This window comes from Sus scrofa, chromosome 4 (genome assembly GCF_054392235.1).
Source record: "Sus scrofa isolate SSC_HxYL_T2T_F1_AM1 chromosome 4, Sscrofa_HxYL_maternal_Yorkshire_Landrace_v2.0, whole genome shotgun sequence".
Lineage (NCBI taxonomy): Eukaryota > Metazoa > Chordata > Mammalia > Artiodactyla > Suidae > Sus > Sus scrofa.
Window position 1 is genome coordinate 9,944,511 of NC_139386.1, and position 12,410 is coordinate 9,956,920.

A 12,410-nucleotide genomic window follows, 5' to 3' on the forward strand; every position below is an offset into this window, starting at 1 on the left:
GAGAACCACAGCCATCTCCTTACTGTTTGCCTCCTGCATCTGACCATCCACCATCAAAAGCAGGAGCAACCACCAAAAGCAGGAGTATTTCGTCACATCCCTTTGAAACCTGAAACCCACTGGTGGCTCCCCCTTGCTGACTCCTCAGACGGCCACCTGAGGATTTGCACTTACTGTCCCTGTGCCCTCCCTGGCCTTACGTCTCACCACACACCACCTGGCCCACCAGCCAGCACCATCTCACTACTCAGATGCCATTACAAGCCCACCTGGCTAGGTCACATTCTGCGCTTTCTGCTTAGAAGTTATGCTGGCTTCTCCATTCGCCATCCTCCCTCCCTCAACTCCACGGCCAGCAGAAAACCTAACACTCATTTAACAGTCAATTCAAACATCATCCCCACTTGGGAAGCCTCTTCTAATACCCCCTCTACCCACATAAATATTGTCACCCTTTTGTTTTCTCTCTTTAGGGCCACAACGGTGGCATATGGAAGTTCCCAGGCTAGGGGTTAAATCAGAGCTACAGCTGCCGGCTACACCACAGCCACAGCAACACGGAGTCTGAGCCACCTCTGCAAACTACAGCTCAGCTCACAGCAACGCCAGATCCTTAACCCACTGAGTGAGTCAGGGATCAAACCTTTGTCCTCATAGATACTAGTCAGATTGGTTTCCGCAGAGCCATGATGGGCGCTCCAAATGCAAAAAAAAAAAAAAAAAAATTTTTTTTAATAGAGAGAGTGTCTCGATTCTGTCCTGACTGAGCTACAGCAGATACCCTCTAGCAATGATGCTGCTCTGGTTGCTGAGGTCACTGTCACCGGAACCTCAGAGTGGACAGAATTGGCTCCTGGCCCAGAGGAAGGCCCATCAGTGCACGCAGTACGGGCTCCAGGACGGGGCTGGCAACAAGCCAAAGGCAGGGCTCCTCGCCCTCTGCCCCAGCCTCGTCGGAGGCTGAAGGGTCCTCCTGTCACATCTCAGTGCCCCATGTGGCCTAGAGAATTAGTAGAGGGGCCGATTAGGACCCCCATTACGCCTCCGGATGCTGCTAGCTGTATAGCGGATGAATTTGCCGCATGGATATTAAGTGAAATGATGACTCCTCTTGCTGTCTCCTAATCAGCTTCAGAAGAGGCGGCAGCTTTGCCGGGACCTGAAGTTGGCACTCAGCCAAGCAGTTCCAAAGAGAAGAGAGGGAGGGCCCCCCTACCTGCAGGAATCTGGGAAAATGCTGCTCTACAGAGGCAGGGGGAGGGAGGTGGGCAGCTGAAGGCACGCCGGAGTCTCTGAACTAAAACATCAACAGCCAAAGGGCTGCTAAGAGCCCAAACCTACTAGTGGTGTCTGAGGACAAATGTCAGGCAGGAGACTAGGCTGGGGACCTGCAGACTGCTGCAGCCACTTTCAGCCCTGGGTGCAGTTTGCAGGATCTCGGGACAGTGGTTTCGCTTTAGCTCAAGAAACAAAAACAATGAACAAAGGCTGCCTCGACTGCAAATCCAAACTACCTGCACGCACACACATGCACACACACACATGCACACGCACATGCACACATGTGTGTACATACCCCGAAGCAAATCACAAATGCATAGGCCTGTGTTTTCCGTGTTTCCCAGAAGAAGTTCTCTCCAGCTAGAATTTTCCAGATTTTCTTAGCTGCTAAGTTTCGAGAGGATGCCTGTAGCAAGATGTGTATGGGAAACCCACGCCATGCTCTTGGTCTGGTCCGTGAGCCCTGGAGGACACCACAGTCTTAAAGGGAGGCCGAGAGGTGGAGAACCGGAAGTTACGTCTGAATGCCCGCCAACATCAGGAGACAAGAAGCTAGAATTTAGACTTAGGAGCCAGAGAGGTTTCAGTTTTGAACTAATTCCACCACTCAAGGCTGACTTCATGGGTTTGTGACCTGTGCAGAGGAGGTGGTGAGACAGAGTCAGAGCCTGAATATATTTGATGATGAAGCAAAGGACCTCAGCAGATTAGATGTGGGTTATGAGGTTTCTTTTTTTCTTTTTTTTTGTCTTTGTCTTTTCTAGGGCCACTCCCTCGGCATATGGAGGTTCCCAGGCTAGGGGTTGAATCGGAGCTATAGCCACCGGCCTACACCACAGCCACAGCAACGCAGGATCCGAGCCACGTCTGCAACCTACACCACAGCTCACCGCAACACTGGATCCTTAACCCACTGAGCGGGGCCAGGGATCAAACCCGCAACTTCATGGTTCCTAGTCAGATTCGTTAATCACTGAGCCATCATGGGAACTCCGGTTATGAGGTTTCTATCGAGAACAACTAGAAGAATGGAGACGCCATTAATCAAGATGGCTGGTGGGTAGAGACAACCAAAGGCATAGCTTTGGGGATGGCAGGTTGGAGATTCCTCTTAGGGATGTCACTTAGCCATTGTGTCTGAAGGTCAAGGAACGGCACATATATTTGGGGACTTCAGCAAAGAGCTGGTGTTGAAGGCCATAAGACATGCTAAATTCTGATGGAAAAGAGAAGAGGTTCAAGGCCTCTTCTGTGAGGTCAGGAAGATAAGGAGGAACTAGCCAAGGAGACTTACCAAGAGGGGCTGGTGAAGTGGAAATAAAACCTTGAGTGGGCAGAAACCAAGTGGGAGGAGGTTTCAGGTGAACTGGATACAGTCAGCTGGTCAAATGCTACCCATGGGCCAAGCAGGCTGAGGACTGGCCAGTGGACAGGCAATGAATGGGGGGTTAGGTCATAGGTGACCTGGACAAGAGCAGTCTCAGTGGCATGGGGCCCAGGGGGTAGCTGGGCTGCAGTGAGTTTAGAAAAGAATGGGAAAGAGGAAATTGGAGGCCGTGAATAGAGACGAGACCCTTTGAGAATCTGATAGCAACAGGAAGAAGACATGTCGAAAGAACCACGGTTTCCGGAAACGCTTGTGTCAGATGGAAACTGTAACAGCAGACCTCGTCTTAATTCTTTGGCCCTACTGCGCGTCCTCCCCCACCTCCTGCGTCATTCCCGCTCGCCCCTCCATCTGGATGCTTCCCCAAACCTCTTCCATGTCATCACCTCCCGACACACACGCTCATACACCCACCGCTAGAAGATCACTCTTCACTCTTCAGAATTGAAATCGGAAATCACTTACTCAAGGAAGCCTTCCCAGATGCTCCAGACTTTATCAATATCATCCATTCTCCTCACCTCTACTCCCTGTAGGTTTCCAGCATAATACTTTACTGAGCTTGAGCTATAGGGCACATTTTGGTATGATTATTTCACATCTGGCTCTTGGCTCCGTGATGGCTGGGACCTCGTGTGTCTTGTTCTCCAGGCATTGAAGACACTCACTAAACAGCTGCTGAATTAGGAGTTTGGGGTTAACATATGCACCCTACTATGCGTAAAACAGACAACAAGGAGTCTGCACAGTGAGCCCCGAGCCTGCTCGGGGGAGCCCCAGGCTGCTGGGAGCACCAAGGCCAAGACTGACCCTGTTGCCTGGATCTGTTTCAGCTGCTCGGGGAAGACCGGTTTCAAGACATTGAGAAGATCAAGACCATTGGCAGCACCTACATGGCCGTGTCGGGCCTGTCACCGGAGAAGCAGGTAAAGGAATGCTTTGGACTCAACCACGGACCATGGGAGGGGCCGCCCTCTGGTCGTGTTGCTGAACCTGGGGTCATGGGGAGGAACATGGGGGCTGGTAGGGGGAAAATCTGCAGAAGTGGACATTCTGGGTGACAGACACGTGCTCCCGAGGTAAGTAGGGTCTACTGGGTAAAACGATGCTTCTTTATGATTAAGAAACCTCTAGGCTTGGAGTTCCCGTTCCACCTGGTGGGAACGAATCTGACTAGTATCCACAAGGATGCGGGTTCAATCCCGGGCCTCACTCAGTGGGTTAAGGATCTGGAGTTGCCATGAGCTGTGGTGTAGGTCGCAGATGTGGCTTGGATCCCACATTGCTGTGGCTGTGGTGTAGGCCAGCAGTTGTAGCTCCGATTTGACCCCTAACCTGGGAACCTCCATATGCCGCAGGTGCAGCCCCCTAAAAAAATGAAAGAGAGAAAGAAACCTCTAGGCTTGATTCTGACTCTCACTGTTCACCTGATGAACAAAATCAGGACCACGAAGTACCCTGATTATGATTTAGTTAAAGGTGTTACTAAACTTCTGATACCAGCCTGTTTTCTTATTCTCACTTTTATTTTCTCTTTTGAAATGTAATAATAGTAACAGTTGGGCTTTTTGGAGATTTGACTGTGTGCCAGGCACTTGGGTTAAGTGGGAAACCTAATTTATACCTTCTAGGGTTAGTGGATGAACTACCTGAGATAAAGTCATGCTCCCCACACAAAGCTTAGCACCTAGTAGGTCCTCAGTAAGTGCTATTATGGTTGTAAGTTACCAGGGAGGGGACTCCTCATTCCTTCCTTTTGATTTTTTTTTTTTTTTTTTTTTTTTTTTTGCTTTTAGAGCTGCACCCGCAGCATATGGAAGTTCCCAGGCTCCTGATTGAATCGGAGCTACAGTTGCCAGCCTACACCACAGCCACAGCCATAACAATGCCGGATCTGAGCTGTGTCTGTGACCTACACCATAGCTCACAGCAACGCCCCATCCCCGACCCATCAAGCAAAGCCAGGGAGTGAACCCGCATCCTCATGGATGCTAGTGGGATTCTTTTTGCCGCAACACCACGGGAACTCCTGACTTTTTAAATTAATATACAGTTGATTTACAAGGTTGTGCCAACTTCTGCTGCACAGCAAAGTGACTCAGCCATACACATACATACATTCCTTTTCTTACATTTTCTTCCATCATGGTCTGTCCCCAAGAGACTGGATATAATTCCCGTGCTGAACGGTAGGACTTCCTTGCTTATCTTTATTTTTCTTTGCTCTCTTTCCAACTGAAACCCTAGAACAATGCCAAGACCATCTGAGAAGGAAGTCATTAGGTGCATGTGGACACCACCCGACAGCGGGGCTCCACAAACCCAGCCCTCCCTCTGTGCGTGCACCTAAAGCTTTATCAGAACACAGCCACACACACTCATTTCTCTCCTGTCTCTGGCTCCTTCCTGGCTAAAATGGCAGAGGCGAGAAGTCATGACGAAGATCTCATGGCCCTCGAAGCCGAGAACCCTTGCTCTCGGGCCCGTTCCTGAAGCTGTCTGCCACTCTCTGCTCCAGAGGGCACAGGGGCCCTCCCCACACAGACTCGTTCAATGCCTGTGAGGTGGACAAGGGCACGGTTACAGGTCCCCAGCATGTAGATGAGGAAACTGACGGTCAGAGAGCAAATATCTACTCGGAACCTCCTTTAGACCTGGCGGGTACATCGGGGAAACAGACACCGTTCCTAGATTGGAAACGTCACACAAAGAAACGTAGGAGCACGTACACACACACACACACACACACACACACACACACACACAGCATCAGCCTGAACAGACAAGGGTAGGTGGGGGGATGGACAATGAGAGTCACACAGGACTTCCTGTTGTGGCTCAGTGGTAACGCACCCAATTAGTATCCATGAGGATGCGGGTTCCATCCCTGGCCTCGCTCAGTGGGTTAAGGATCTGGCGTTGCTGTGAGTTGTGTAGGTTGCAGACGCGGCTCGATTCCCGTGTTGCTGTGGCTATGGTGTAGGCCAGTGACCACAGCTCGGATTTGACCCCTAGCCTGGGAACCTCCATGCTGCAGGTGCAGCCCTAAAAAACAGAAAGAAAAAAGAACATGAGAGTCACACATGCTACACTCTCTTGAGCAAATCTCCTGGCATTTGTGCTTCCTACGTTTCTGACACGGATGACATGAGGGTACAGGGGCTCCCACACCTGGTTATTTCCCTTGGAGGGATGTGGGGGGGGGGACGTAGACCAGGCCCCCACTGCAAGAGTGTTCCCATCCGCCCCACTGACGGGACGACGCTGTCACACTGTTCCAGCAATGCGAGGATAAGTGGGAGCACCTGTGCGCCCTGGCCGACTTCTCCCTCGCCCTGACCGAGAGCATACAGGAGATCAACAAGCATTCCTTCAACAATTTCGAGCTCCGGATCGGTGAGTAGCAGCTGGAAGCGTGGCACATTTGGGTCCCACAGAGCTGGCTGGCCCAGCTCCATCGCACCGCCCCCCCCCAACCTTGCCCTGGGCATCACGCCACGGGAGCTCCTTCCCACAAAATGCAGCAGGCTTCAGGTGACTTGGCCAAGGTCAGGGTCACCTCAGTCCCATCTGGGCTTCCTCTCTCTCAAGATCCTAGAAGCAGGGGAAGGATCTGGGCCTGTGGACAGAAACACAAAGCAACTGCTAGACCACAGCTACTTCTCTTCCATCTTTTCCAGAATCCCTCCCACACAAGGCCCTGAGTAAGCAATCATTTCCATCCATCTTCTGTGTCACTGGATGCTTTAGGTCAATGTCTTGTTCCCTGCTTCTTCTGGAAAACGCCGTGAGTCAAAGGCAAGGTCCTGTTCCCGAGGATGTCAGATGCTGGTTTGAGCCGGGGACAGGCAGATAGCTTTATAGCCCCTCACTCGGCCACATGGCTCACCATCCTCTTGAGTGTAGGGCCATCCTTGTGCAAAACGATAACACAGCAGTCACAGCGATGTGGTACCAGCCATTTACAATTTCTATAACTTGCTCATTTCTTCAGCATCTCCACTGAGCTGGAGGGGCCTCCTGAAGCATCGGCCGAAAGCCTCTGTCCACATTCACATTTTGCAGATGGGTAAACTCAGGCCCAGAGAAGGGGAGTAACTAATCTAAGATCACACAGCCAAATGGTCATCCTGGCAGCAGCTCCAGGATTTCCTGCCTGAGACCAGTGACATTCCAGTGGCCAGCATGCATCTAAAACAAATGTTGCTGCAGGCTTCATGTTTTGGTATCTCTGGCTGGTGTGCCATTTTACTTTCCTGTTTCTCTCTTAGCAGCTTTCAGGTATAAAAGGTCAAGAAATACCAATACCTGACCCATCAGATCTAAGGACTAAGAGGCCATGCACCTTTGTTCCCTGGAATAAAGAAGGGATGTTTTCTGTTTTGGCCTATGGATAGCATGTCCAGGGCTTGTCTCCACATCTTCCATCGACCCTACATGTCCTTTATGAAATCATTGAATGCGTGATTGAACCAGGAATAAAAAGCAGAACTAGACTCCTCAACAAAGGCTACACACTTTCAGGAGTTGTTGCTGGGATTAAGGCCAAGCCCTGGTGTGACACTTTATATTGCCAGCATAGTTTGGAGTTTGGACAATTATGTTCCCAACAAGATTGGGCATCTTGGTTTGTGTTTGGGGTCTGCTGTAACCAGCGCCGTGCCTTGGGGCGAGTCATTTAAAGCCCCTGAGCGTCAGTTTCCTCGTGGGTACACTGGGCATTAGATTATTTCCACCCCTGCCAGCCTCAGAGTAGCAAGAGATGCAAATGGGATAGTGGCTGTGAAAGGGCTTTGTAGATTGAAGGGCAACATGCATCCTTGTGATTTCATACATTCTGCAAGGTCTGTTTCTCATATTTCGTTATGCCGTGTGTGTGTGTGTGTGTGTGTGTGTGTGTGTGTGTGTGTGTGTGTGTGTGTGTGTGTGTGTGTGTGTGTGTGTTGTGCTTCCCTTTGCCTAGAATGTGTGTGTGTGTGTGTGTGTGTGTGTGTGTGTGTGTGTGTGTGTGTGTGTTGTGCTTCCCTTTGCCTAGAATGATCTAGCCCAGATATCTGCATGGCTTGTGCTGTTTCTTTTTTCAGATCTCTGCTCAGGAAGACCTTTCCTAAAACCACCCAACTCCAAAATGCGCCCTCTCCCTTATTTCTCTATCCCATTAACCTCACTGGTTTTTCTTTATCACTTTCCTGATCCCCTGATACTCTGTTACATTTGCTGTTATTTCCTATCTCTTTCCAGGAGAAGGTAAGCTCCATAAGGGCCGGGGCTCTGCCTCCTTTCTTTCCTGGCGTAGTCCCAGTGCCTGGAACAGTGTGCCTGCTTTACAGCAGGTGTCTAGTCAGTGTTCAATGAATGAGAAATCCTGGATCTATTCAAAGGAGATATACAGACCCACAAACCTGTTCAGTGGGCTACTGTCATTCTTAGAAGAGAAATCTTTATTTTTAATAAAGGACAAGGCATTGAAACTATCTTAAAAAGCACTTGCCAAATAACCTATGGGATTGGGAGGAAATGACAGTCCAGGCAGAGAGAAAGGCAGGGACAAAGGCACAGAGGCGGGAAGTGCCCGCATGTCAGGGGAACTCGAGCAGTTCAGGATGTAGTGGCAAAGGTGAGGGCGAGGATGGACACGAAGGAGGCTGGCAAGTTAGGCAAGAGCCAGATCTGAGATTGTGATTCTGAGACACACGGGCTTTACCCCACAGGCAAAAGGAGCTGCAGCGGGTGTTTAAGCAGGAGGTAACTTGAAGAGAAGTACATCAGAAAGTCCTCTGGCTCCAGCAGCAGCTTGGAGGATGGTCCACAGGAGGACAGAAGGAGAGGCAGCGAGGCCTGTCAGGGAGGCTGTTGCCACAGACCAAGGAAATGACGCTGAGGACCTGCCCTCAGCATCTGCCCAAGCTCGCAGGGCACCATGACAACAGAGGCAGAAGGAGATCCCAGCATCCTGACTCCTGGTCCAGGGCCCTGTTATCCCACAGGCCGAGATGAGTGAGCATCTGTGTGAGAGCAGTCGTCATGTTCTCTGGAGCACTCGTTGGCTGTCAGGGAACAGACCAGTGGCCTTCCCTCTAATATCTCGTCTCATCCTCCTTTAATTCATTCCACTTGACAGATGGGAAAAGCGAGGTCTAAATCTGTTAAGGAACTGGTCCAGGTCAGACATCTAAGAAGGGATGTGTCTGGATCTGGACTCTGCCATTTATCCACAGAGATCACACCCCTCATTTAAGGACCACTATCCCGGTGGGGGGGGGTAGGGAGAGGACCGCCCCCTCCATGACGACCCTCTTCTCTCATCTCTTGCTCCTTCACTTCACCCACAGGCATCAGCCACGGCTCGGTGGTAGCTGGCGTCATTGGCGCTAAGAAACCACAGTACGACATCTGGGGCAAAACCGTGAACCTGGCAAGTCGAATGGACAGCACGGGGGTCAGCGGCAGGATCCAGGTCCCGGAGGAGACCTATCTCATCCTGAAGGACCAGGGCTTCGCCTTTGACTACCGAGGGGAGATCTACGTGAAGGGTATCAGTGAGCAGGAAGGCAAAATCAAAACGTACTTTCTCCTGGGCAGAGTCCAACCCAACCCTTTCATCCTGCCCCCGAGGAGACTGCCCGGGCAGTACTCCTTGGCCGCCGTGGTCCTGGGCCTCGTCCAGTCCCTCAACAGGCAAAGGCAGAAGCAGCTACTGAACGAGAACAGCAACCCGGGCATCATCAAGGGCCATTACAACCGGCGGACTTTGCTGACACCCAGCGGGCCGGAGCCGGGAGCCCAGGCCGAAGGCCCCGACAAGTCCGAGTTGCCATAAGAGCATTTTCTTTGTGTTTCTTTTTTTGTATTTCTTTTATATATAAAATAAATATGCTAATAAAAAGGTTTAATTTTTTTTAGAACAAGCATGGTTTTTGTTGGTCTTTGGATGCGCCAGAGATCAAAGACGCGATTTGAGTTTCTCTTCTGTCGCAGACATGTATTGATTTATCTCTTCTGTGCAAGGCCTACGGGGAAGCAAAGATAAGACCCAGTCCTTGACCTTGCGGGGCTCACAATTAAGTGCAAAAGAGGGACCTGTAAACAGAGACGATACAGTGGGATCATCAGTAGGAAGTGCTGTTTATTGAACGCTTGACAGGTGCCCGGCCCAATGCCAATGACCTCACATATCCTCACAGTACTTTGTCCTTTCACTCCCAGGGTGTATGGAGGCCCTACAGTGTGCCTGTGCTTTCCCAGGCTCCAGAGAAATCCTAGCAAAAGTCTTGCCCTCGCAGAGCTAACATTCTTGGTGGGGGTAATGGAACTATTCCTCTCAGCCAAAACATAAATTCTCCGCTTCCAGAGAGAGGTAGAGGTAATGGGAAAAAAAATTAGGTAGGACAGTCATGATAAAGAATGAGAGGTCAAGGATACTGGTTGAACTGGAGCTACCAGGGAAGGCGTCTTTGAGGACAGGATGCTAAAGGTCAGCCCTAAATGATGAGAAAGGGGCACAACCTATAGAACCTGGGAGGAAAGGGACCCAAGCAGAAAGAACAGCAAGTGCAAAATCCCTGGGGTTTGTTGATTGGAGGCACCGTTAGAAAGTCCCCAGGTGGGTAAGCTGGTTTAGGCAGGTGCATTGTTTTCTGGGAAGACTGCATCCTTAGCTCTTCTCTGACGACCACAAAGGCTCCCGGGAAAGTTTCTTACAGATGAGAAAGCTCAGGAAATTAAAGGAATTGCCCAAGATCACATACTCAGTTGTAGAAATATGGTCAGAACCATACTGGTCAGAGTTCCTATCGGTGGCTCAGCGGTAATGAATCCAACTAGTATCCATGAGGATGTGGGTTCAATCCCTGGCCTTGCCCAGTGGGTTGAGGATCTGGCGTTGCCATGAGTTGTGGTGTAGGTCACAGACGTGGCTCGGATCTGGTGTTGCTGTGGCTGTGGTGTAGGCCGGCAGCTACAGCTCTGATTTGACCCCTAGCCTGGGAACTTCCCTATGCCACAGGTGTGGCCCTTAAAAAAAAAAAAAAAAAAAAAAAAAAAGAGCCAAAAAAAGAAAAAGAATCATACTGGTCAGTAAAAGCTGACGACTATAACAGGTAACTCCTACTCTGAGTGGCTAAAACAAAATAAGAGATTTAGCTCTTATTTCAGGCTTGTCCTATTGGACATGTGGCAGGGGCTTTCCAGGCAAGGATTTCAGCACTTAACCTTCCAGGACTCCGAGTCCTCTGCTTGATCTTCTCCGACCCCAGCAGAAGAGAGAGGGAAAGGAAGGGGGACCATTCAGAGGGTCTTGGGCACCAGGCCCGGGAGTCACACACCTTATTGCTCTGTCATCAACCAGAACTCAGTCACGGGTCCCGCCTCACTGCAGGGAAGTTAGGGAGTAGATTTTCTTCCTGTGCTCGTTACTAAGAGGAAAATGAAATGTAATCAGAAGCACTGTCTCTTCCATAAGACCTACATCAGCCTAAGCCCAAAACCCAAGTTTGTAAATGCTAAGCTCTTCTAAGTTCTGTGTTGGAGGGACGGACCCTTTAAGTCATGGACGAACCTGAAGTCCCAAGCATTTATCTAAATTCTTGAGTCTTAACAACAGTTCATTTAAGAGAAGCTTATGGTGTCTGTCTTTCTCTTTCTGACTTACTCCACTTAGTATGAGAGTCTCTAGTTCCATTCATGCAAATGGCACTATTTTGTTCTTTTTTATGGCTGAGCAGCATTCCATTGTATGTATGTACCACATCTTCCTAATCCTTTCATCCATCCAACCTCACCTTTTTCCCTCTGACCTTTCAGGTTTGGCCCGAGAAATGTCAAGTATAAACTCTGGCAGAGGGAACAGTGCCCCAACATGGTGAAATGCAATGAGAAATACAGAAGAGGAGCTGGCTTGGTCCACAGAAGTTTAATCTCAGTAGAAAGGCTTTCTCAACAGCTCTGTGTTCTTGTATTCTTTTTGTTGTTGCCATTGTCATTGTTTTAGGGCTGCACCTGCGGCTTATGGAAGTTCCCAGGCTAGAGGGTCCAATCAGAGCTGCAGCTGCCAGCCTACACCACAGCCACAGCAATGTCAGATCTGAGCAGCATCTGCAAACTACACCACCGCTCATGGCAACACCAGATCCTTAACCCACTGATCAGGGCCGGGGATTGAACCTGCATCGTCATGGATACTAGTTGGGTTCTTAACCTGCGGAGCCACAACAAGAACTCCAGACACAGTGATTTTATCAACCTAGTAGATATTTGCAAATTTTCCTTGCCTTGACATCATTTTACTTGTCTATATTTGCAAAATTTTCTTTACTGGGCAGGTGTTGCTTCAAGAATGAAAAATGAGGGAGTTCCCATCACGGCTCAGTGGTTAACAAATCTGACTAGGAACCATGAGGTTGCCAGTTCGATCCCTGCCCTTGCTCAGTGGGTTAAGGATCTGGCGTTGCCATGAGCTGTGATATAGGTTGCAGACGTGGCTCAGATCCCAAGTTGCTGTGGCTCTGGCGTAGGCCGGTGGCTACAGCTCTGATTAGACCCCTAGCCTGGGAACCTCCATATGCCACAGGAGCGGCCCTAGAAAAGGCAAAAAGACAAAAAAAAAAAAAATGAAAAATGATTAATGAGGAAAAACTCCAATATGGGGGTCTACTTCAAGGGCTGCTAGTGGTTTCACTGGACCCTTGGAGATTCCCCCCTGAGGCAGAGGGTCTGGAACACTCCCGGCTTGGAGGCGGCCATC

General features: G+C 50.0%; 1 protein-coding gene and 1 long non-coding RNA gene across 12 annotated transcripts in view; one reads left to right on the plus strand and one right to left on the minus strand.

Annotated features, from left to right (window-relative positions):
• Positions 1 to 9,573, plus strand: part of ADCY8 (adenylate cyclase 8) — a 222,504-nt gene extending 212,931 nt beyond the window's left edge. For all 8 annotated transcript variants that reach the window (XM_021088903.2, XM_021088904.2, XM_021088905.2 and 5 more), the window contains 3 exons: positions 3,502 to 3,594; positions 5,950 to 6,064; positions 9,001 to 9,573. In XM_021088903.2, the coding sequence (XP_020944562.1) occupies positions 3,502 to 3,594; positions 5,950 to 6,064; positions 9,001 to 9,488 (696 nt within the window). In that variant the 3' untranslated portion in view covers positions 9,489 to 9,573. The remainder of the gene's footprint in view (positions 1 to 3,501; positions 3,595 to 5,949; positions 6,065 to 9,000) is intronic.
• LOC102163032 (uncharacterized) overlaps positions 1 to 12,410 on the minus strand; it is a 187,436-nt gene that overhangs the window by 8,917 nt on the left and 166,109 nt on the right. For 2 of the 4 annotated variants that reach the window (XR_014843345.1, XR_014843346.1), the window contains 2 exons: positions 10,993 to 11,082; positions 5,522 to 6,287 (listed from right to left, as the gene is read on the minus strand). This is a non-coding gene — a long non-coding RNA (uncharacterized LOC102163032). Of the gene's footprint in view, positions 1 to 4,853; positions 6,288 to 10,992; positions 11,083 to 12,410 lie in introns of those variants that run through there. The other 2 variants (XR_014843344.1, XR_002343073.2) reach the window with 1 other exon arrangement.